This window comes from Eumetopias jubatus, unplaced genomic scaffold (genome assembly GCF_037043125.1).
Source record: "Eumetopias jubatus isolate StellerSeaLion01/CBP00866 unplaced genomic scaffold, mEumJub1_p1.0 scaffold_5, whole genome shotgun sequence".
In the NCBI taxonomy this organism is placed as follows: domain Eukaryota; kingdom Metazoa; phylum Chordata; class Mammalia; order Carnivora; family Otariidae; genus Eumetopias; species Eumetopias jubatus.
Genome location: NW_028274811.1, coordinates 1,628,218 through 1,654,438, shown reverse-complemented (window position 1 = coordinate 1,654,438; position 26,221 = coordinate 1,628,218). Strand labels below are relative to the sequence as shown.

Genomic DNA, 26,221 nt, shown 5'->3' with positions numbered 1-26,221 from the left:
CAGGGTGGTTTGGAGTATTTTGGAGATGAAAGGTACCTAAGGAGTGAGGTGACACTGAGCCAACAGTTTTGAGTGGAAATGTGAAGGGGAGAGAGAAAGGATGGGTGATTTTTTTTTTTTATTCAGGAGAGTGGAAAGTCACATCCTTGCGACAGAAAAGAAGTCAGTCATGGAGAGTCTTGCATTCTTAGAAAAGGGACCTGTGCCTTGTGGAAGGGAGAGACTTTGAGGGGGCTGTGGTGGAGGCTAAAAATGAAGCCCCAGAGTCCTGGTCAGAGAGGGAGAGAGGCGGGTGCCAGGACACACAATCTGGGCACCTGAGAGGAACTATGCTTGGAGTCTCGGTTATCAATAAAAGAAATTTTAAGAAAGATATAAAATTGAAACACGGTATACCTTTGCAACTTTATGAATTTATAATTTACATGTGGCTTATAAATAGTTATATACAGCTGTTTAAAAATGCAGTTTTGAGGGCACCTGGGTGGCTCAGTTGGTTAAGCAACTGCCTTCGGCTCAGGTCATGATCCTGGAGTCCCGGGATCGAGTCCCACATCGGGCTCCCTGCTCAGCGGGGAGTCTGCTTCTCCCTCTGACCCTCTTCCCTCTCGTGCTCTCTGTCTCTCATTCTCTTTCAAATAAATAAATAAAAATCTTTAAATAAAAAAAATGCAGTTTTGATCCAAAAAAGTAGATCTAAACATCTCGCTGCTTTAACTGGGGTTCGGAAGAAGCATGCAGGCTTACAGCTTCAACCTCAACAATGCATATGCACCTACCTACTGCTACTTGGTGACCCTGTGCTCATCTCTTTGGGTAAGAATAAAGATCTCGAAGAATGAATTTATCAGTGCAGTGAACTAGAACCTCTTCATCCCGGAAGGCTTGTATTTAAACCTGCAGGTTTTTACTTAAGGGGCAAAAGTCACCAAACCGTAGGTGAGCCCGAAATTCATTTAGTACACACAAGGCACGTCCGCTTCTTGTTCCTGTATCCTCGTAGGAGAGTGATCCAAGGGGGGCAGGGGAAGGGATCCTGCCTACAGGGCCCACTGGGCGGGCGCCTTCAGAGCCAGGGTCTACACCCCAGCAGCTGTCAACTGTGCCAGTGCTCACTGTAGTCTGGCCAAGGCTAGCACAAGGCTTCTAATCTTTCTGGGGAGGTGGACCCCTATAGGTTGACTAACAGGATCCCCACCCCCCCTTTACAAGGGTGCATCTGCCTAACCTCTGAATGGTGGCACTCTACTTCTGAAAAGTACTTTTTCTGTTTTTTTTTAAAGATTTTATTTACTTATTTGACACAGAGAGAAAGCACAAACAGGGGGAGCAGCAGAGGGAGAGGGAGAAGCAGGCTCCCCGCTGAGCAGGGAGCCTGACGTGGGGCTCGATCCCAGGACCCGGAGATCATGACCTGAGCCGAAGGCAGACGCTTAACCAACTGAGCCGCCCAGGCGCCCCCTGAAAAGTATTTTTAACTCCTAAAAAAAAAAAAAATGCTGTGGCTGACCTTTGTCTAAATAAGGTGATAGCTTCTAGGACGTGCTGGCTAATGTCCAGGGATGATCAGCTGTCATCAAAGGCACAAGGAGGAGGCCCCAAGCGATGCCAAGTGCCATGTGTCCACAGTAAATTAAGAGGAAAAGGAAAGGTCATGCAGCAAAAAGGCAGCAATCTATGAACTCTGCTCTCTATAGATAGAAAGTCTCAGTTCAGTCTCTAGATAGGCTTGTTCAAAGTTAAGGACAGACAGAAACAAAGGCACCTGGGCTTTCCTTGGTCCCTCACTCAGGTGAAGAAGGGACAGCGAGCACAGCTCCTTCCCCAAGTCTGGCTGTGAAGGGAGGAGCCACAGGGCGGTGTCTGGCGATGGCTTATGAAACTGGCATAGGACGGGCTTGAGTATGACAAAATGTCAGACACAGAAGGAACAAAAACTGGCAGGAGCAGAGAGTCAACAGAGCAAGGTCCCTGAGAAGAGGACGGGACTGGCATGTGGAGGCCGAGGTGGAAAGAACACATCAGAACAAAGGGAGCCGTCCTCCCTCCCAATAAGGGGTGGGGGATGCTGCAAGGCCGGGGGTGGGGAGGCAGGTGCATCCGAAAGCTCAGGGCCGGGAAGCGGAGGGAATTTCAGGGTCAAACAACCATGACTTTCTCCGTGAAGCAGCTGGGGAAGCTATCCTGCCAGAGTGAGGAACAAAGAGATGAGCTAAGGTGTTTAAAGGAGAGCGAACCAGGGAAAGAGACGGGCTCTGGGCAGCACTCCAGCCGCGGCTGAAGGGCCGCCAGGAGTCCCCCGGGAGGCAGGGAGGCTCTGGCACTGTTGGGCACGAGAGCTCAAGGGAGAGGTAGCGGAGTCACCCCTCTGCTCGGTTTCAAAGCCCTACAGACAAAAGAGGAAGGGCAGGGTGTCCCAGGGAAGAAAGGAGGTAGCAGCCCAAGGCCAGAATTCATTTGGAAGTATCCTAGAGGGGGTCCTGCGGAAACCAGAGGCGTGCGGAAGATCTCAAGTGAAGATGGAGATCTGGGCGAGGCCATCCTCCAGGTCAGTGGTTGTCACAACTGTGTGTGGGGCTGGGCTGCTACGGGCATCTCGTGGATGTGGCCAGGGACACTGCTAAAGATCCTGTGATGCCCAGGACAGCTGCCCCGCCCCCGGCCCCCACAAAGGATTATCTGGTCCCAAACGTCAACAGTATCAAGGCTCAGAAACCTTGTTCTAGGTGAAAAGTTGTTGCTTCCAGTCCCACAGAACATTGCTCAATGGGCAAAATTAATTTTTACTATACCTGAGAATCGCGCGGTTGGTACCATTTCAGTGAGATGAATGGTTTTGCTGAGCAGGGTGTGTGAGACACCTCAGCGTAAGCTACAACTTGCTGAGGCTTACGGCGTACGTGTACCAGACAGCACCCTGCTCCAGAGCAGAAGGGGGACTCTAACATAGAGTCAGACAGGGACCCGGCAACGGAACACAACCAACCGAGGGCGCAGTGCCCTAACCGCGGGCACAGAGAAATGTCGTTAAGTTTGCCAAAATTCTAATATCCAAAAGCAGACCGCGGACACAGGCGCAGCCCCAGGAAGGTGAGGACTCCGACGGAGGGGCATGCCGTTGCAGCGCTGCTCAGGTGACTATTAAAAGCCACATGCCCGGGCTCTGGGATGTGTTTCTGAACACCCCCCACTGATTCCGACACACCGTCCGGTTTGGAAAACACTGGACTAAGTTAAGAAAAAAAGAGGACTAAGAATGAAACTTTGGAATAGCCTTTGAAATGCTCAGGGGGCAGGGAGGACGGGGAGCAAGCTTCCAGAGTAGTCTATTTTTGGCCGAGGCTCCCCTGAGGAAGACACTCTCTCGTTACCAACAACCACGAATGGTTTCAGAGGCCTTTGCTCTTGGGTCCAGATGGTTCCTCTGGAGGGGGCCCCTGGCCTGAAATAGGAGACAATTTGGAAAGACTTGGCTTCTTCCTGGTGATTCCGGTGTCCGAGGAGATCTGTGCAGGTCAACACATGTTTAAAAAGCAGCTAAAGGGCGCCTGGGTGGCTCAGTTGGTTAAGCGACTGCCTTCGGCTCAGGTCATGATCCCGGAGTCCCGGGATCGAGTCCCGTATCGGGCTCCCTGCTCGGCGGGGAGTCTGCTTCTCCCTCTGACCCTCTTTCCTCTTGTGCTCTCTGTCTCTCATTCTCTCTCTCTCAAATAAATAAATAAAATCTTTAAAAAAAAAAAAAAGCAGCTAAGGGTGGATAATGCTTTATAATGTACCTACTGATCTTCCTGGTTTGTGTTTGGATGTGTATCTCCTTCAGCCTCATGTTTTAAACAACAAATGACGGCAGCTGAAGGAAATCTGGTAATTACACAATTTTCTACAGGACAGCTTCCCGGTAGTTTTGTAGATTTTCCTTTATATATAAACTAGATTGACTTGACTTCTAGAATCTGGTTTTCTGTTTCAGCATATGGAATTATTCTTAGGTTCTATGATTAAAGAAAAAGAAAACCACTCACAGGTCTTTCTAGGTTCAAAACAGATGACTTTGAGAATAAAATGGTACTGGTAGCCATTTTATTCCCTGTCTCCACAGGGAGACAACCACTGACAATTATTTTATTTGTTCACATGTTCTGTGTTACTAGATGGTGAGAGTGCTGTGCATGTGTTTTAAGAGAGGGGAGAAAGAAGAGGAAAAGTCTTTGATTTTTAGGCTTCTCAGCACGCGATTTCGTATTTTTCCAATCAGCATGTTTCTAAAGAACATTTGCTCTTTCTAGAGCACCACATGCAGGTGAGCGGGGCCCGATACAAGAAGGAGTAGAGGTGCACCTTTACTTCGACTCTGCCACTTTTGGAGTGAGCAACCCCAGCGTCCTTTACTTGCCCTCTCACAGAATTGAACATTCCTGCCCATAATGGTCTTAGGCTACGATGTACCCCAGGGTTTTTCCCCATGTTTCTCATAAGCAGAGGAGGCTCTGCAGTCAGTTTGTGCCGAGGCGGGCTCGTGCAGCCGCCACTCCCACCACGGGTAGCGGGCCGCCACGCCTCCGCCTGCCGCCAGAGCCATGGGTGAGGCGGCTCCCGAAGGCAAGTGGGATCCCCCCTCTGAAGGGGAGACACACACACCAGAGGAGCATCATTCTGTTTTAGACAAAGGAGCCTGACATACTTGCAGGGGAGAATCCGCACCACATCGTTCTGCTTGTAGCTCTCGATGCAGACTGCGCAATGATCGAAGTCGGGGTCTGTTTCCTGCAAGGAAAGCATAGGCATGAGAGTCACGTGCTCAAACCGAAGCTACACATAAACGGAGGAGGCAATCCAGCTAGGCATCTTCCCGTGGCAAGGATGGTAAGCAAGCAGCTATGAAGTGAACAGTTGCACAGAGTTTTGATATGTTTTCATTTGCTTACCTGCACGGACCCAAGTGGTATCGAAACCACTCTATCTCGTTTTTAAACTATGCTGTAACAGTTAGTACTAATTCTATTTGTGAAATGTCTTAGAAGTCAGAATTGTTATTTGTTTTTCAAGATTCAAATCCACGGTCACCGTGGACACCCTCCTCCCCCTCCCACCACTGCGGCACCACTATTCTGGTTCAGCGGGCTTCACGTCACACCCTCCACAGTGTGGGTCGTCCTCTGATCACTCATCTAAGCACAGGTAGAAAAGATGGTGAGCCCCCAAAAGACCAAGCCCCAGTGACGGGCGCTGGTCACAGGTTTGGGGTAGAGAACAGTCATGGCCCAACTCAATACTGGGTCTTTATGAAGAGCCAGGAAGAGTAAGCCAGGTGTTCGGTCATCCAGGTTAACTGGCCTCCTTCCTTGTCTGTGCCGGGAAGGGACTCCCCTGAGTTGTCATAAAATAGAGCATTACCAGGAACCTAAGCCAGGAAAGGGGAGACTATCTGCTATGTCATGGCCACGTGGACTGAAACTCAGTGGGACAACTCTGGGTAGGTCCAGGAGGCACGAATTTGGAAGAGGTGTTGGTTCGAATAAGGAAAGATTGTTCGGTGTTAGCCTGAAGGACAATGTAGAATGGGTAAAAATTCTGGGGAATTTCCAATTAATGTGGCAGCTGAAGGCCACCAGGCCAAGAGGGTGACCACTTCTCTGGGGCTATGGGGCAGCTTTCCTGATGCTGCTTTTATTTTCTCCAAATGTTTTTACTTGTTTCTTTGCTTAGTGTTCACTGAAGTTCGCTGAAAATGTCTCCACCTTCCAGAGCTGTGTCAAGGCAGTGGGAATAAAAACGGGTGACGTCAAGGAAGTGGTGAAACTACAGAGGCTGGAGAATTGTCTGAAATTACCCTCCCAGAACTGCTTGTCAAAATGTGAGAGCTGGATGTGGGGTAGAAAACAGCTTTGGGTTCATGCCTTTAGAGGTGCAACTTTTCCCCTCTAGATAACTGAATATATGGAATGTAGGGTGGAACATTAAGCTGCTGTTTTGTCCTTATGGAGCAGAAGCGGGTTCCACATCACACGAGGCCCAACCGGGGAGCTCTGATGAGCCGTCTCAGCCACAGCCTCAGTCACTGGCTTTCTCACTTGGTTCCCGCAAGCCAAGGGCCCAACCCTGACACACTGGGAGCTTCCTTCCAACTGTCTGGCCCACTCGCCAGAAAGCACCATGTGAACGACACTCTCTCGAGATGTGCGTCTCCTGCTCTCTGGCGAACTGGCGAGGGACTAAAACACAAAGGAAGCACAGGGAAGAGAACATATATTCCTGGCCACCGAGTGCACCGACTGACCCATTAGGGTTCTGCCCAAAGGCAACTTTGGCTGCAAAGGGAGAAAGCTCTGGAGTGGGACACCACAGCTAGAGGAACTGTAAGTAGACCAGTATAGCTAATAATGGCAGGAGGCCTGGAAGTCCAGGAAAGTCAGAAACTCTATGGAAGGCCTCCAAATGAGGCATGCTAAGGGTAAGAGTTCAAAGGGAGGCTGGTTTAAAATGAAGCGTTAGATCATATACCTGGAGAAAAAGAACGACCTAACAGGAGACACAAACGATTAGGGTGTGTTCTCTCCCACCAAATCAAAAGCAAAACTACTTTATCATTTTTATAGTGTTAAAGTTATTTCACTACTATACCTTATCACCCTTTTTTACTGTTCTGGTGGTCAGTTTGCTGATGGCTTTCTTGGCGGCATCTCCAAGACGACGCTATGACAATTACAAAGAAAAACAGACATTAATGCAAGATCTCTGGATGACGTCCTTTATTTTAAAATCATTAAATGTATAGAGCCCCTGTTATCCCACAACATTCTCCACGTTGTACCAAAGGAAAGGATTCTAACAAAGCGATTAAAAAATGAGAAAAACTAGCAGTTTTTCCATAGATTCAGCCTTCTGAATTGAATTACTGAATTATTCTGGTTGAATAATTTAAAAGTGTATATAGTGGAAAAAAAAAACCCACCAGGTATCATAACCACTGCTGCGTTCCTATATTTATTAAACCTTTGAAATACCACAGCATTATTGAAATCTACTTCTTGCACCTGTCAGAGCCACAACCACTGCACTAATAGCTCTGGGGACAATCAGAAGGATAAGCTCTGTCTTAGGAAAAGGAACCTCCAGCGCCCCCAAGATCGCTCATCACGGTGCCAAGTGTGGCAGTAGAGAGGCGGTCACAGCTGTCCTTCCGTCTCTGCCGCTACAATGCTCCATGAGCTTAGGGAGGTGCATTTATCTTTCCAGGGGTGAGCTGTGTGAAGGGGTTAAGTCACAGAATCTCAAAGACTTGATCCCACATTTTGGCAGACACTGCTAGACACCAAAGACTCACAGGTGAAAAAGTGCCCCCAAATCTTGAAGAGCCAACTGAATTGGGGAACAGACCAGTAGACACATTTTATTTTATTTTTTAAAAAGATTTTATTTATTTATTTGAGAGAGAGAGAGAGAGAGAGGGAGAGAGAGCGCGCACACAGAGGGAGAGTGAGCGGGGGAAAGCTGACTCCTGCTGAGCAGGGAGCCCGACACAGGGCTCGATCCCAGGACCCTGAGATCAGGACCTGAGCCAAAGGCAGATGCTTAACCCACTGACCCACCCAGGCCCCCAGTAAACACACTGTGACTGAGTGTTGTACAGCAGAGCATGCCTGGGTGGTGTGGCGGCACAGGGGGGCAACCCAACTCGGGTGGGGGATGGGGGGGCGGGGCAGAGGAGGAACATCAGGAAGGCTTGGGGAGAGGATGTCTGAGCTGAGATGTGGAACACCAGTGGGAAGGAATCCGATCAGGAAAAGCACAGGGGGGCAGGAGGGGGGACTTCTGGACAAAGGAAATCCATTAAAGATAAATACGTGTGAAGCACAGGACTATGAAGGAAATTATTCGATACTGCTAGGACGAGCATACATTTGATCATGCAAAACAGAAAGTTCTGAGAGTCAGAGGGCCCTATCAGTAATTACACGGGACAGTGGGTGCAAACAGGCACACTGGGATAGGTGGTCACTCTACACACAGCGAATCTTGAACTGTGGGAAGAGGCAGATGGTGAGCCAGAGGGGGGGCAGTGGGGGCTAAGAGAAGGGGAGACCTTGGATTTTATATCCTGAGGATTAAAAAAAATCATAGAAACATAAAAATTCTAGGGGGAATTTAAAAATACACAAAAGAAAATAAGTTCATGAACCTCCATGTATCTATCCATCATCCACCTTCGATAATCAATAGTTTACTAATATTTTCCATCTGTCCCCGCCTCTTTACTGTGCTAGAGGATTTCAAAGCATATGACAAAGCATTTCACCCATAAAACTGTCACTATGTCTTACAGATAGGGGCTTTTGTTTGCTGCCACTCTCTCATCTAACAAAATTAACAATAATCAACCCTATCAAATACTCAGACTATACTATAATTTCCCCATTTCTCTTGAAAATGTCTATTATTTAAAAAAGATTTAGTTGAGTGTGCAAGCTTGCACATGTACGAGTGGGGGGGGCAGAGGGAGAGAGAGAGAGAGAGACCCCCACACCCCTGCCGAGTGTGGAGCCCAACTTGATCTCATGACCCTGAGATCATGACCTGGGCCGAAATCGAGAGTTCGCCGCTTAACCAATTGGGCCACCCAGGGGCCCCCACGATGTCTTTTTATATAGTTGGCTTGTTTGACTCAGGATACAAAGTCCAAACATTGCATTTGGTTGCTGTTCCCATCAAGTTTTTCTTAACCTGTGAGAAAGGTTAAGAGAAAGGTCCCCTCTATCATATATGTATCTTTAGCCTGTGGAAATAGAATTGACTTAAACTGCATATATTTAAAGTGTACAATTTGATATATGTATTTTTAAGATTTTATTTATTTGACAGAGAGAGAAAGAGAGCGAGAGCACAAGCAGGGGGAGTGGCAGAGGCAGAGGGAGAAGGAGACTCCCAGCTGAGCAGGGAGCCCGATGCAGGGCTCAAACCCAGGACCCTGGGATCATGACCTGAACCAAAGGCAGACAGACGCTTAACTGACTGAGCCACCCAGGCGCCCCTGTTTATTTTCTTTATTCCTTGTTGTGCTGGTTAGAACTTGTAGTACAAAGTGGAAATAAAAGTCATCAGAGCACAAATCCTTGTATTGTTCCTAATCTTAAAAAGCCTCTAATCTTTCACCACTTAGTATGACGGTAGAGCTGCTAGTTTCCATTGATGCCCCTTGTCAGTTTAAGGAAGTTACCTTTTATGCCTAGTTTGCAAAAAGTTTTAAAATCAGGAGATGTTGGATTTTGGCAAGTGTTTTTTCCTCCATCTACTGAGATGTATTGTTTTCCTTTTCTTTTGGTTTGTCAATATGGTAAATTACATCGATTAATTTCTTAGTGTTAAAACAGCCTTGCATTCCTGGGATCAACACCACCTGGTCATGATGAATTATCCTTCTTATATATTGTTGGGTATGATTTGCTAAAATTTTCTTTAGAATTTTTACATTTTTGTTCAAGAGGGATTCTGGTCTATAGTTTTCTGTTTTCTAATGTTTTTGTCTAGTTTTGGTATCAGGATGTTGCTGGCTTTACAGGATGAAATGGGAAGTATTCCTGCCTTTTCAATTTTCTGGCATTTGTATATTTCTTCCTTAAATGTTTGATAGAACTCAACAGAAACCATCTGCCTTGAGGTTTCTTTTTTTTTGAAAGGTTTTACACTACAAATGCACTTTTCCTGAGAGATACAGGGCTGTTTATCTTTTCTTCTTTGAGCTTTGGTCATTAGGGTCTTTCTTGGAGTTGTCCATTTCATATTAGTTGCCATAGAATTGTTCAAAATATTCACTTATTATCCTCATAATCTGTAGTGATGTCATTGCTCTCATTTTTGATATTGCTAATTTGTGCCTTCTCTCTTTTCCTTCTCATCAGTTTGGCCAGAGGCTTATCAATTCTACTGATTTCTTCTTAAGAGTCCCTGTTTTTCTGTTTTCTAGTTCACTGACTGCTGCTATGATCTGTTATTTCCTTTCTTCTGTTTACTGTGGATTTTATTTGCTCTTCTTCCCAGTTTCTTAAGGTGACAGTATTAATTTCAGAACTTATAGGCACTGCTTTAGTGGAATCTTGAAAATTTTGATATTCTGTGTTTTCATCTTCATTTAGTTCAAATGATTCATTTCCCTTTTATCTTTATCCCATGGCTTATTTAATAGTTTCTAAACATTTTAGAGTTTTCCCAAGATTTCTGTTATTGATTTCTGATTTTTTTTCCTTCATTTTGTTTTTATTATAGCATGTTTGCTTAATTTACAGCTGGAAATTAAATTAAAAGCAGAAAATAAGCTGGGTCTTGTTTTGATCCAAACATTGATGTTTTAAAGGTTGTACACAATATTTGTTAAAAAGAACATATAAAAATACCTTTTTAGAAGCTTCTATAAGAAAGAAAATACAAAGTTTAACCCCACAACTTTCCTCTTTGCTAGAACTGCAAACTACTGCTACGGTTTTAAATAGACTTTTTGTTGTTTAAACTATACATCCAGGAAAATGTAAAAAATTAAAGGAACGTGCATATAAATGATTGCATAGCAGAATATGAACATTAACTGCAAACAGTAAAGAAATGAAAGTTAGAAATACTATCAAATATACAAAGGTTCTAGAATCAATCCTTTAAACACATTCCACAAACAGTATTTAAAAACCATCTTTTGTTCTTTACAGGCAAGGCCTACTAAAACCAAAATTGAAAAAAAGTAATCCTCTAAAAGGAATCGTTTCCCCACAATATTTCTTACTTATACCTGCAAGCAAGCAATCTAAAAATTTTAAAGATGCTAGCTTTTATTCTGAAATGAGATTGGACATTTCCCTTTTATTGCTCCCCCCAAATGATCTCTCAGAGAAATGCCAGAAATTATAAATGGTTAGGGTCTTGTTTTCTTTTTTAGTCAGGTACTGCCAGGTACTATACATTGATAATCAAACTCGGAGATGTGACTCTTAATTAATTCTTTTTCCAAAATATTTTAAATTTCATGGCACCACAGAATCACCTAGAATTGGGAGTGTTCTCTTTCAACTTGCCTCACATGAAATAAGCTGAGGTGTGAAGAACAAGCCTCCTTCATAAAGTGGTAGGCAAATTTTGATACAAATGCACAGACCGAGCGCTACAAGCATCAAAATTCAGTTCTTTTACACTATGCATATGCATAAACAAAATCTACTTTGAAACAATTTACTTGCTGCTTTTTAACAGCAGTAAGAAAACTAAGCAATATGACCAACAATGCTCCTTAAAGTTGAGAGTAACTACATGAGAGCATTTTTTTCCCCCTTAAAATTATTTCTGCCATCATTGACCTGCTTAAATTTTAAGGTGAGTTCTTCTGATGTTTATATGTTCCAAATCTTCAAAGAAACCAGAAAAAAGCAGTGAAGGCTCCATGTTTCAGTCAAAAACTCAATCTTCCCCCAAATCCCACTTAACCCAGTTGGCATCATTCCCCAAGACAGTGGGGTTAACAAAAGAACTATTCCACACTCTGTTATAAATTAACTATTATCACGGGCCTAGACATCTTAACAAGACAAAAAGGTCCACCCTGAACCTAAATGTGTCTGATCAGTGTTGTACTGTGGCTACAACTTCACTTTTGTATCATTCTACCTTATTAGCAAGCTACATTTCTAGGTTAACAGTTCTACCAAATATGGATATGAAAGTTTATTTTTAATAAGACAATGTTGCAAATTATGGTCAACCAACATCTTTTCACCAATACTTCAAGCATAAAAAATGAGAATCTTTACAAAAATATACAGAGACACCACAAACTGGTAGCTGCCCATAACATTAAACAAACTGGACTCTTAAGAGTGGCTTCTCAATAGCATATCATTTTAATTATAACCATTTGCCTGGTACAGGGAAAACTGACAAGTGTTTTTTAAGCATCATTGCAACATTGTATTCCTGATAATTTAAGTAAACCAAACTATGAGTAAATGAATGATACATGCCTAAAAATATCAAGGTTTATACTATCAGTGGCCACTGGACTTAGAACTAGTCCAAGACCTTGATCTAGATTTTGACCTAGACCTAGATTGTGATCTTGACTGAGATTTGGATCTAGGTGGTTCTCTTTTCCTTGATTCCTTTTCATATCTTGAGCCAGACTTATGTGTTTTGGAATCTGTTTTAGAGGTGCCTCTAGTTTTGGTGTGAGATGCAGACCTAGAACAGTGATTTAGCCTTCATTTCTTTCTTGGGCTGGGACTTGGCCTGTGATCTTGAATTGGATTTAGATCTTGAAAAAGATAGATTTTGGTGTTTGAATCTATCATTGTCGGAATGGCTTCTGCTACGCCGTGGTCTTCCAGCCAGTCTACTGTTTCTAGGACTGTAAGATCTTCTATAATTGTAATCAAAGGACCGGCTTCTTGATCTTCTTCTTTCATAACTCCGGCTTCTAGAACGTCTGTATCTGTCATAATCATCATAGCGTGAAGAGCTGTATACATTTCTCCCTTTCTTGGCTTTCATTTGACTTGGAGTTTTTCGATCCCCCTGTGCAAACTGTATTTCAATTTGGCGTCCACAAATCCACCTTCTGTCCAAATTATTTTAAGTGTCTTCGGCATCACGGACATCCTCAAATTGAACATAAGCAAATCCTCTTGGATGGCACGTATAGAAATCAAGTGGAACATACACATCAACTATAGGACCATAACGACCAAATTCTCTTCGTAAATCTTCGGACCTGGTGTCGTCGGCCACGTTCCTTACGAACAGAGACGTGTTGGGGGGGGGCGCAGGTATCGGGACATAACGGCAATGTGAGTCTTGGCAGCGGTACTAACGGGCTCAGTAAACCGTCCGCGGATCCGGCGGCGGAGCCTCAGACACTCAGCCAGACAGCTCCGCTACGAAACCCTGATTTCTGATTTTTTAAAAAAATTTTATTTATTTATTTGAGAGCGCGCACGCACACACAGCAGGGGGAGCAGCAGGCAGAGGGAGAGGGAGAAGGAGGCTCCCCGCTGAGCAGAGAGCCTGATGAAGGGCTCGATCCCAGGACCCTGGGTGCATGACCCCAGCCGAAGGCAGATGCTCAACCTACTGACCCACCCAGGTACCCTTGATTTCTGATTTAATTCCAAGTGGTCAGAGAACATATTCTGTAGGACTCAAATCCTGTTAAATCCATTGAGACCTGTTTTATGGCTCAGAGTACATGTCAAAAGACTGGATGGAATGTTCTTTAAATGTCAATCAGGTCAAGTTAATTGATGATGTCTGTTTAAATCTTTTACATACTCACTGATTTTCTGTCCACTTATTCCTTTCAATTGTTGAGAAAGGGATACTGAAATCTTGGACTGTAGCTGTAGGGCTGTCTACTTCTCTCTGCAGCATCCCCTTAGTTTTCACTTCACATTATTTTGGAGCTTTCTTATTAGGAGCATAAATGTTTAGATGTCAGGTCTTCTTACCAATCGACCAATTTCTGATTAAGAAGTGATGCTCACCGACTGACTGAGTCACCCAGGAAGCCCCCTGAGAACAAGAACCGTTCTACTTTCTCTTTATGATTTTGACTACGTGAAGACCCTCATGTTAGTGGAGCCATCAGGTATTTATCTTTCTGTGACTGGTTTATTTCACTTAGCGCATGTCTTCAAGGTCCATCAGTGTTGTAGTGTATTGCAGAGCTGTCTTCCTTTTTAAGGCTAATGTGTATGCACATGCTACATTCTGCTTATCCATTCGTCTGTCAGTGGACACCTGGGTTGCTTCCATGTATCAGCTACTGTGAATAAAACTGCTATCAACATGGGCGTGCAAATCTCTCTCTTCTTTCATTTCTTTGGGTTTATCAAGAAGTGGAATGCTGGGTCTTGTGGTAATTCTACTTTTAATTTTTTTAGGAACCTCCATACTTCTTTCCATAGCAGTTGTACAATTTTACATTCCCACCAACAGTGCACAAGGCCTCAAATTTCCCTCTATTCTTGCCAACACTATTTTTTTTAGTTTTTATTTAAATTTCAGTTAGTTAGCATACAGTGTAATATTAGTTTTAGGTGTACAATATAGTGATTCAACACTTCCGTACATCACCCGGTGCTCATTGAGACAAATGCGCACCTTCCTCCCCATCACCTGTTTCCCCCACTCCCCCACCCACCTCCCCTCTGGCGACCAGCAGTGTGTTCTCTGTAGTTAAGAGTCTGTTTCTCGCACTTTTTTTTTGGATAGTAACCATCCTAATGCATATGACGTGGTCTCACTGTAGTTTTGATTTTCATTTCCCTAATGATTAGTGATGTGGAGCATCTTTTCCTGTGCTAATTGGCTATTCATAGGTCTTTGGAGAAATGTCTCTCCACATCCTTTGCCGTTTTTTTAAAAAATATGGGTTGTTTACCTGTTAAGCTGTAGTTCTTTATATATTTTGGCTGTTAACCCTTTATCAGAGACATGATTTGCAAATATTTTCTCTCATTCTGTGGGTTGCCTTTTCATTCTCTTGATTATGACCTTTGATGCACAGAAGGTTTTCATTTTCATGTAGTCCAATTTACCTATTTTTTTTTTATTACTTGTGCTATTGGTGTCAGATCCAAGAAATCCCTGCTAAATCCAGGGTTATGAAGCTTTCTCCTTATGTTTTTTGTTCTAAGAGTCACAGTTTTAGCTCTTGAGTTGATGTCTCTGGTCCATTTTGAGTTAATGTTTGTGTAAGGGCCCAAGTTCATTTTCCGTCATGTGGATATCCAGTTTCCCCAGAACCATTTGTGGAAAAAAAGGTCCTTTCCCCACTGCATGGTCTTGGCACCCTTGTCAAAAATCATTTGACCATACATACAAGGCTTTATTTCTGGGTTCTCTACTCTATTCCACTGGCCTGTCGTCTTTATGCCCACACCACACAGTTTGGATTACTGCAGCTTTGTACTAAGTTACTAAATCAGGGAATGTGAGACTTCCAACTTAGTTCTTCTTATTCAAGATTGTTTTGGCTGTGCAGCTCAGAGAGTCAAATCACCATTTCACGCCGCGGGGCAGATGCAGGGAGAGCAGGGCTGGAAGAGTGCAGGTTGGGATGTATGATGTCTGAGGTCAAGCATTATGAGCACTGAGGCCCGGCTACTGGAGACGGCAAACACAGGTCATGGCGGCCTTGACCCGAGTCGCTCAGTGGAAAGACAGGAAGAAAAACCTGAGAGGAGGGGACTTTAACTGGGACAAGGCGGTGGGAGCAGGGTAATTTTTAAATCTTACCGACTTTCCTCAGGAAAAGGCCCAGACCAACTTGAACGAAGGCAGGTGGGAAGGGTGTCCCACAAACCCCAGACGATGAGGAGGTGGGGTCAGACGACCAACTGCAGCGTTACTCTAAACGGATGTAGACTCAGCAGCTGTGCGGAGGCGGGAAAGGGAAGAGCAAAGGGGTTCTGACAGTCCCAAGAGCCAGGGAACCCAGAAACCACCATAAAACACCTCCCCACACCCCGGAGAGAGAGACTGCTCACTGAACAGAAGCCTCGGCAGGTGACTCAGATACAACCAGTGACTTGGGGACATTTCTCGGCTCCACTCTACAGATAAGCAAACCAAACATAACGAGGGAGGGAAGATCAGACAATCCAGGGCGGCCCACTGCCCTGAGGATCTGAAACACCCACCACAACCCCCAAAAGGAAAGAGCCCTCCCTCCCTGAGGAAAATAAGACCTGGACTGAGCAAGGCAGGAATCCGGGGGACGGGGGGCGGTGGGGGGAGGAGGAGAGAGAAGCTTCTGACACTAGAGGAAACTCTTAAAACTTCAAGCTCATCTCTTCTGTTTGCCTTTTCTCAGGGATCCCTGCCCCTTGTTGTCTAGTTTCTTGACAACATGATTTCATGCATTTTTGCTGTTGTCTCTCCTTAACTGCTTCAGGCAGGAGAGTAAACCAAGTTCATTATCTGATGCTATTTTGGCCCAAAACAGAAGTCTCCACCATACTTTTTTAAAACGACATAAAATGACAAAACTGGGTTATTTGTCTAATAGAATGTCCCACATTCTAAATTTAGCTGCTTGTTTCCTCCTGGTGTCATTTTACTTGGTTCATTTCTTATGAAACAGCAGTTAGATTTAGGTTCACCTGCTTTGGTGAGAGTACGTCCTAGATGGTGCTGTGTACTTCCTAACACACTCCAACGTGAGGATGCAGTGTTCACCTTTCCTGCTCTCATGGACATCAAGCATGATCAGTAGATTCAGCTTTGTCAGCTCCATCCATCCATTATAAAGCTCCATGTCTTTCAGCTGATTTTAGCATCCACTGGTGATCACTGCCTAAGGCAGTCATTTCATGAACAGTTATAAAATAGTGATTTTCTAATTCTGTAATTCATCGATTACTTGGAATTTTATAAGAACTTCCCTTCACCAGCTGGTTGGTTACTATGCAATAATACAATGTGTACAGAAAACACAAGATGAATCATTAAGGGTCATTTTTTTTTTTTTTTTAAGTAGGCTCCACACCCAGTGTGGAGCCCAATGTGGGGCCTGAACTCACGACCCTGAGATCAAGCCTGAGCTGAGATCAGAGTCAGATCCTTAACCGACGGAGGCCCCCCAGGAGCCCCAAGATGAATCGATTTTTAAACTTGGTTTTCTGAAGAGCAAGTTGGCTCTTTAACAGCGTCTGGTTTCCTTGGTGCTCCGAATATGGAGACTTCCGTTAAGAAGGAACCTGGGTCCTCTTGACATCACCTCAGCAGTCTTCAATCGCTTCCTTGTTTTCTGGTGTAACATTCACCTTCTACATTTGCTGCCCTAAACCTGGAATAATCCCTGGTTCCTTTGAGTGGGAAATGGCATTTAAAGATAACCCTCGAGCAGCCTGAGGGTGGAATGGAATGGGACAGAGATTCATTATTAAGGATGTAAAATGGTAATTTTGCCATTCCTTCTGCATTTAGTAGCTAGAATTTTTCCATGAACAAGGGGTATTCTCTGTTACTGGGCTGTCATTACCATGGACAGAGGGGCTCTGTATTATTTTAGAAAAAGGAAAAGAAACCAGGCATTCACACTATTTCCAATTCAAAAATTATAGTGTTGTCACTTAATGTCTTTAATTTTAATATTTTTTCTTACCATGAAAATCTTGGCTTTTTTTTTTTCTTTTTTTTTTAACAAGCAGGGGGAGAGGCAGAGGGAGAGGGAGAAGCAGACTCCCCGCTGAGCAAGGAGCCCGATGCGGGACCCGATCCCAGGACCCCAGGACCACGACCTGAGCCGAAGGCAGACGCTCAACCATCTGAACCACACAGGCGCCCACAATTACTTATTTGCTTTATCCCACAATACACATCCAACAGTTTTAAATAACTAATGATAAGATTATTAAATGCAGATGACTTTTTTTTTTTAATCCTTAGACTACATTCTGGTAGGTATGTACTGTCCAAAAAAAAATGCCCTAATTAACTCCTTCCTCCACGTGTGTATGCCACCATCTTGAAATATATTTAGGTTCATCTGTTTCTATTTATTTTCAATTTTGATGATTTCTTCTTTTTTTCTTTAAACCATCTAGAACAGTCACATGGCTTCAGAATCAAAGCTGTAAAACCAGGAATGAAATCTCACTTCCATCTCTAGGTTCCTCCACCCTGTTCTCTTTCTCCTCAAGTAAGAGAATTCTGCTTTATCCTTATATTGTTGCCTTCTGGAAATAAAAGCTCACACATGTAGTACGTGCATATGTACCACGTACCTCCACTTACATGGGTGTATTTTCACAGCCCCCTTTTTTCTTACAATAAACTAGTACATAGAACTGTTCTGTACAGGGGTGCCTGGGGGGCTCAGTCGGTTAAGCAGCGGACTCTTGGTTTCAGCTCAGGTCATGATCTCACCGTCATGAGATCAAGCCCCATGTCGGCTCAGTGCAGTCGGCTTCAGATTCTCTCTCCTGCTCCCTCTCCCTCCAGCTCATGTGCTCCCTCGCTTGCTCTCTCTCAAATCAATGAATAAAATCTTAAAAAAAACCCTACAGGCAGCAGACAGAGATCTTTAGGTTGTTCTTCTGTTCTACAGCTATGTACTACTCCAGTGCATTCAGAATCTTTCAGGGTGGAGAGTACTAGTTTGTTCGAGCAGACTCCCACTGATGGACATTTGGGTGGTTCAAGTCTTTTCACATTATAGAGAATATCAAGATGAACTGTACTGTATATATGTCTTTTTTCACTTTTGTAAGGCTACATTGCTACAAGCAAGGTTACTAAGACAAAGGATAAGCACAGATTCCAGTCACCGCCCCCCCCCAAACTCTACCATTCTGCATTCTTATCATCAATGTATGAGAATGTTTGTTTTCCCACCACTTGGTCAAGCAGGAACGCTGTCAAATTTTAGAATTTTTCTTTTTGATCAATAAGAAACAGTATCTCAGTATAGTTTTTAAGTCACATTTAACTTATCAGTATGAACATCTTTTAATATTTTAAGTACCATTTGCATTTTTCTAAATGAACTATTATTTTATTTTTTTGCCCATTTTTTTCCTATCAGGTTTTTAGTCTTCTTTATATTCATTCTTTGCATGTAATATAAGTAAACATCGTAAATATCGTAAATATCTTTTTCTGGTTTGTCATTCATTCATCTTTGGTTTTCCTTTAAAAAATTAAAACATGAAGTCAGGGCGCCTGGGTGGCTCAGTCGTTAAGCATCTGCCTTCAGCTCAGGTCATGATCCCAGGGTCCTGGGATTGAGTCCCACATCGGGCTCCCTCCTTGGCGGGAAGCCTGCTCTCCCTCTCCCACTCCCGCTGCTTGTGTTCCTGCTCTCGCTGTCTCTGTCTCTGTCAAGGAAGAAAAAAAAAGGGTGCCTGGGTGGCTCAGTTGGTTGAGCGACTGCCTTCAGCTCAGGTCATGGTCCTGGAGTCCCAGGATCAAGTCCCGCATCGGGCTCCCTGCTCAGCGGGGAGTCTGCTTCTCCCTCTGACCTTCTTCCCTCTCATGCTCTCTCTCTACCATTCTCTCTCTCAATAAATAAATAAAAATCTTTAAAAAAAATTAAAACATGAAGTCAAATTTATCAGTCATTTTTTATTCTACTGTATTTTGAGCCATAATTCAAAGTTTTCCAGATTCTGTCATAAAGGAAAATTTAGTCCACGTTTTCTTTTTTTTTTAAAGATTTTATTTATTTATTTTACAGGGAGAGACACAGCGAGAGAGGGAACACAAGCAGGGGCAGAGGGAGAGGGAGAAGCAGGCTTCCTGCTGAGCAGGGAGCCCGATGCGGGGCTCGATCCCAGGACCCTGGGATCATGACCTGAGCTGAAGGCAGACGCTTAACGACTGAGCCACCCAGGCGCCCCTAGTCCACGTTTTCTTCTAACACTTGTAGTTTTACTGTTTATAAATAGATCTCTGATTCATCTGGAATTTATCCTGTTGTGCAATGTAATAGATCTAATTCTGTCTTTTTCCAGTTGTCCCACAACCATTTATTAAAAAGTTCATATTTCTCCACTGATTTGAGATGATGCTTTTTATTATATACTGTGCTTAAATTTCTACATGCAGTTGTGTTTATTTTTGGATTTTGCATTTTGTTCTATTGGTCTGTTTATTCATGGGCTGACTTTTAACATTCTTTTAAATAAGAGGCTTTATTATGTATTATAAAACCTGATGTGGCTAGCCACCCATCACTGCTCTTCTTTTTAAGTTCTTTTCTGATTATTCTTAATTACTTATTCTTCCATATGATTTTTATAATTACCTTATTTAACCCCAGAAAAATATGTAAAGGCAATTTTATTTGGTAAGTTAATTTGGACTGAGTTAAACTTATGAGCGAACTTTGGGAGAACTGACATCTTCACTGCACTGAATGTTTATATTCAACAGGAACAAGGTATGTCAGGAGTATTTTGTAGTTTTCTTCATGTAGGTTTTATACAATATTTGTGAAGTTCAAACAAAGATTGAGCTACCCACCCATCCAGTTGTAAATGTTGCCTTCCATCCCATTATATCTTTTGATTTTTTTCTATACGTTGATTAAAAAAATTTTATTTTAAGGGCACCTGGGTGGCTCAGTCAGTTAAGCGTCTGCCTTCGGCTCAGGTCGTGATCTGAGGGTCCTGGGATTGAGCCCCATGTTGGGCTCCCTGCTCAGCGGGGAGTCTGCTTCTCCTTCTTCCCCTGCCCCTTCCCCCACTCGTGCTCGGTCTCTCAAATAAAATCCTTTAAAAAATTTATGAGAGAGAGAGAGAGAGAGCGCACACACGTGAGCGGGGGGAGGAGCAGAGGGAGAGGGACAAGCAGACCCCTGGCTGAGCATGGAGCCCAGGCAGGGATCAATCCCACGACCCCGAGATCACAACCCGAGCCAAAACCAACAAGAGTTTTGACGGCGAGGCGATGCTTCACCGCCTGAGCCACCCAGGCGCCCCTCTATATGTTAATTTTATATCCTGTTCCTTTATTAAGTCGTTTCCCTGTTTTAGTATGGTTCCACTGACCCTTTTGGGATTTTCAGATCAACATTCCTATCAACTGAAAATAGAGATACTTCTCCGAGCCGCATGCATCTTACTGCTTGCTCTTATTGAATTGCCTGGGTCAGTACCTGCAGCACGACATGAAATAGGGAGCTCTGCTTTGGCCTCACTGGAGAGGAAATGTCTTCACATTTACCTGTTAAGTAAGATGCGGGCCTCCAGGCTGTGTGTGTGCCGGGGTGTGCTACTGAATGCCTCGGGGCCAAGGTGCCCCAACCTGTGCTCCCTGATGCTCCTGAACAGGCTTCCCAATCAGCCTTTCATCCGCTGTTCTCAGATCTCTCTGCAGAGGCTTCTGCCCTCCCTTTCTGACTTCTGACTCTTAGGACCACCAGAACCACCCCTTTTCTTCCCTCGGCTACCTTTCTTGGACTGACAGTGCCGCTGCTGACGGCCCGGCCGAACCATGGCTTTTTCTGGAGTTCTCGGGGGCAGCCTGCAGCGTGGTATCATCAGAGATGCTGTCTGAGGACTTGTTCTTTTGTTATACTACCTGCTCTCTGAGTTTATTGTTTTAAAGGCATTTAGGGAAATTAAAAAAAAAAAATACCCTACTGCTCCCATCTTGCTCAGCTCAGGATTCTGCTGAAGAACTGTAAACAGGAGTTCCCTGATGAGACTGGAGTTTTGAAGAACTGAGGCCTGGCCTCCTGCGAAAATGCTATGTGGACACAAGGAAGCGTAGCGGAGTGAGACCCGGTGGGGTCAAGGGCTTGAGAGAGAGAAGCAGGGCCCGGATCAGGCAGGTGGGGGCAGGGAAAGGGGCGAGGACAGAACCCAGGAAGATTTAGGAGGTAAAACTGGCAGAACCTAATGACTGACGGATGTGGGGGCATGACAACAGTGGGGAGTCAAGGGTGTCAGCTCTCTAGCTGGGCGCCTGGCTCTGTCGGAGTGGCACCACATCAGGGAATTTCAGAAAGAGAAAAGCAGGTGCTGGTGGGAGAAAGGGCTCAGCCGACAGCAAGCTAATATCAATACACACAGGGCATCTCATTAGAGAGTGCCCACAAATATTTGGATCTATCCCCCCTTCCACTTCTGAACTTCCCACATCTCCTGGGGCAAAAGGGAAAAAAACCCATCTTTTCCCTGTATTTGATACGAATGTCACATATTTTTTTTTTTTAAAGATTTTATTTATTTATTCATAAGAGAGAGAGAGAGAGAGAGGCAGGCTCCCTACTCAGCGGGGAGCCCGATGCGGGACTCGATCCCAGGACCCTGGTATCATGACCTGATCCGAAGGCAGACGCTTAACCATCTGAGCCACCCAGGCACATATCTTCATTGTAGTATTTTTCACTGGACTTGGCTTCTGTGTCATTTCTTCTTCTCAACCCTGCACCCAACGTTCCCAATCACTCTGTGACATGTATACCTCGGCCAGCCACGGTTTTGGTCTTTTACTTGAATCTGTCTAAAAGCCAATGCTTTTTTCCTCTTGCTTTTGAAACTATTTGTGTTCTGCTGACTTGCAAAATCTAAGATGAAGCACAAATTCCCTTTGCAAAGATCATTTTTCATCAAAGTCCCTTATTTATATCTGACCACCATGCCGTTAAGTCACTGGTTTTCAAGCTGTGGCCTGTGGGGCTTAATAATAATATGAAATAATGATATTTACAGTAACTACGATTTATTCAGTACACAGCATGTGCTAGGTACTGTTCTATGCCTTTCACAGGTACTGACTTGTGCAATCCTCATAATCATTTTATGAGATAGGAACTACATTATTTCCATTTTACAGAAGAGGAAATTGAGGCACAGAAAGATTAAGTTGCCCAAATCCAAAACTGGTAGGCAGGTCCTATCCAGACTTCCCAAATCAGCCTGGAGAGGGGAGGTGTCTTGGGAATTTGCAGTTTTAAAGTGCCACCCCCACCAAAAAAAAAAAAGGGGGGCCCCCCCACAATTCCTTCGCATACTAAAGTTTGAGATTCACTGAACTATGTATACTCGTCCAGCCCTGGTTTCCAAAGCCTTTCCTGTAGCACTCCACCCACTCACTCACAGTCTCTGTACTTCTGTACTTCTGACTGTGCTCTATTCACTAGGCAGTAAAATTACTCAAGTCTCCACCTCGGGACATACAGAACCTTAGGATGGAGCGAAACCAGAGGGACGCATCACTCTGCAAAGGAGAAAACCCTAATCAGACGCAGCTGAGGTGACGTGTGTAAAGTGAGTATAAGTGCTGAGATCGGAGCCTCCCTTTTCCATTCTAAATGCTGCAGGGACTTCCCATTATTATAAAAATATGAAGGGGTCACATGACCTTATTTCACTTTAAGGCACCGATAGTGCCAATGTGAACACTATTCTAGATGTGGATGCAGAGTACCGACAGGTTTTAAATTGGTAGAAGACAAGTCCTCTGGCTTCATCGAGCAAGAATAATCTGTTCAAAGCCAGCTGGTTCATAGCATATTGAGGCAGGTCACTGTAATGAGACTCAGCTCAGGTTTCTCTTTTTGGCCTTCCAAGTCTCCCACAGAGACAGAGCAGGGTTCTCTTCCAAACACTGGTGAAATCCAGGTGCTGGGAAGGTAATTTTCCCTGACTGAGACCACCTTGTCACCTGCAGCCTGCCAACCCCTCTCGTCACGACGACTTTTTGTCCCTTTCGTTTAAAAGAAGTCCCCTCAATGCCCTTCCAAAGTACCATGTGCCCTGACCCCTCCCCTCAGCCCTCTACATGACCTTGCTCTATTAATATCACTTTCCTTGGCTCTTCAGTATTTCCCTAAGAGCTCCTTCCCCCCAAGCCTCTCCCATCAGAAAAAAATCTTCTATCGCTCCACTGCTAAAAATCATCATTTCATGGCTCCTTCCTGCTTAGAGAATAAAGTCTAGATGCTTCGGTACATGATTCAGGCCCTTCATCTTCTCACGTGGGTGCGCGGCTTGCAGGCTCTGGTCTCCTCCCACGATTCCGTCCTCCCTTCCATCCCTCCGGGCTCTGTGGGAATGATCCCTTTCCCACTTTCCTCCTAGTCCTTGTTTGATGAAGTCTTACTCATCCTTTAAAATTCAGCTCAAATGTCACTACCTCTGCTGTGAAGTACCCTGACTCACCCAGAGTAACTTCACTCTGCCCCCGAAAGAGTAACTCACACCACACAGTATTTTGATTACACCTGTCTGCCTTCCTCATAAAATGTAAGCTCGTTCTTTAATTCACGGAAGCATTCACTGAGTCAGTGCGATGTGCCAGGCCGCATGCTAAAACCTGAGGAGGTAGAAAGAATGTCTCAGAAACACCCTGACCTCAACAACATATTTTATGCTAGAAAAAAAATCTTAAGCTCTTTATGTACGTATAACTTTTAGAAGCCATGTACTTCCTGTATACCGACAGTGGTATTTATTTATGTAAACTGATAATAGCAGAACATGAAAAAGAAGGTAACATTATTTGGGGTACATTAGAAAAATGATAAAGTAATATGTACATACTCAGCTCAAACATCTATTTTCTTTTTCCAGTTTTTCTGGAATTATTAATCCCCAATAGACATAATAAGCAAAATTCAATGTACAATCCAACAATGACAAAAGAAGTCTGCCTCTTTCAACTACATAATCTCTTCCTAGGGGAAAAATCTTTTTTGGGGGGGTGCCTGGGTGGCTCAGTCGGTTAAGCGGCTGCCTTCGGCTCAGGTCATGATCCCAGGGTCCTGGGATCGAGCCCCAAGTTGAGCTCCTTGCTCTGCGGGGAGCCTGCTTCTCCCTCTGCCTGCAGCTCTCCCTGCTTGTGCTCTCTCTCTCTCTCTCTCTCTCTGTGTCAAACAAATAAATAACAAATCTTAAAAAAAAAAAAGATTTTATTTATTTGTCAGAGAGAGAGAGAGGAGAGAATGAGCACAAGCAGGGGGAGTGGCAGAGGCAGAGGGAGAAGCAGACTCCCCGCTGAGCAAGGAGCCCAACGTGGGACTTGATCCCAGGATCCTGGAATCATGACCTGAGCTGAAAGCAGACACTTAACGACTGAGCCACCCAGGCGCCCCCTCTAGGAGAAAATTCTTGACAATATGCACAATATTCCTCCCCCCATTTTGGAAGGAAGACACCGAGCCCACCATATTTCAAAGACCAACTGTGTATAAGGCAAGTATTAGCCCTCCTCTGAAGGACATTCGGTATTCTTCCTCATTCTCACATGGGAAGTGTGCTCTCCAATTAGCAACCTTGTAAGAGAAAAACAGGCAATAAAAGCCTGCTTCATTTCAGTAACCTCAGGATATTTACAAAGTCCAAGAATAATGTATACATATTTTGGCAAGGAGCATTAACAAGTTTTAAATACCTTAGAAACTGTACGCATTTTCAGAGGGAGTTTTCATAAAAAGACATCGTCAACTCAGGTTTAGCCTGTGGAACTTCTTTTTTTATTGTTATGTTAATCACCATACATTACATCATTAGTTTTTGATGTAGTGTTCCATGATTCACTGTTTGTGCATAACACCCATTTCTCCATGCAGAACGTGCCCTCTTTAATACCCGTCACCAGGCTAACCCATCCCCCCACCCCCCCTCCCCTCTAGAACCCTCAGTTTGTTTTTCAGAGTCCATCATCTCTCATGGTTCGTCTCCCCCTCCGACTTACTCCCCTCCATCCATCTTCTTCTTCTTCGTTTTTTTCTTAACATATATTGCATTATTTGTTTCAGAAGTGGAACTTCTTTTTATCTGCCCTCTTATTCCTCAACAGTAAAACAAAAAATTACTGTTCTGTTTTGGGAATCAAACCTGATCACTTTAGGATTAAAGGTGCAACATGAACTATGAAAACGTTTAACCCGAGGCTCCCTTTCGATATAAACACACTGAACACATATCGTCTGGTGTGAAGGAACCATCACGGACTCACCAGGAGGCGACCCCCACGTCTGCCATCAGCCCTCCTCTGATCTACCTGTGCCCAAATGCTATATTTAGATGCATTCGGACGGTTTTTCAGGAAGAGCAGAAAACAGCCAAAGCATGAGGTCCTTTCTGCACATGTAAAATGGTGTAAACTGTGGACATTACGTTGTACTTAGAAAGTTATTTACGATATATGGCCCTCTTTAGTAGCATATTCTGTACCCAGCACTGCTTCCTGATGACCGTTTGTGGGAGAAAATGAGCCTCTCTCCTGAAACTCACTGTTTCTCCTTTGCCAATACTTCTGGTTTAAAATAGCCAAAGGTTTCAACCAGTCGAGTTGTTGCCACCTTCTTATTAAACTTTAATAAGCTAAGCTTTTTAAGCCACATAAAAATTTCATCAAGCGTTTCTCCACCTTCGGAAAAAAACGGAAGGAGGGAAAAAGGTCAGAACCTCACTTTCCGCTCCGGTAGCGTCTGGAGAAGGCTTTGGAAGGAGCGAGTACCGGGAGGCCAGCCAGATGGCGGGGGCGCTGCCGCCTTCATCACACACACAGGCCCCATGCCGGCTGCTCATTCTGCTCATTCAAGCGCTGCCGCCGCCGAACGCCAGGCTCCTGGGACCAACCGTTCGCTCTTCTCCAAAAGTCCTTGGGATGTGCTCCATTCAACCCCCAAGCATGGGGTTTTCCCGTCAGGAACACCAGCTCAGAGCAACTCTTGATCATTTTACTCGCAGTGTTTCATAAGGGCGACATATTTAACGCTAGTCTTTATTTA

The 26,221-nt window shown here is 44.3% G+C and overlaps 1 protein-coding gene and 1 pseudogene across 1 annotated transcript in view; both read right to left on the bottom strand.

The window, feature by feature from the left end:
- Nucleotides 1–26,221, bottom strand: part of RNF130 (ring finger protein 130) — a 103,411-nt gene that overhangs the window by 13,552 nt on the left and 63,638 nt on the right. Inside the window, exons 4-5 of the mRNA XM_028093785.2 lie at nt 6,622–6,693; nt 4,682–4,764 (exon numbers count right to left, since the gene is read on the bottom strand). Of these exons, the coding sequence (XP_027949586.2) occupies nt 4,682–4,764; nt 6,622–6,693 (155 nt within the window). The remainder of the gene's footprint in view (nt 1–4,681; nt 4,765–6,621; nt 6,694–26,221) is intronic.
- On the bottom strand, nt 10,583–14,091 carry LOC148164239 (uncharacterized; annotated as a pseudogene).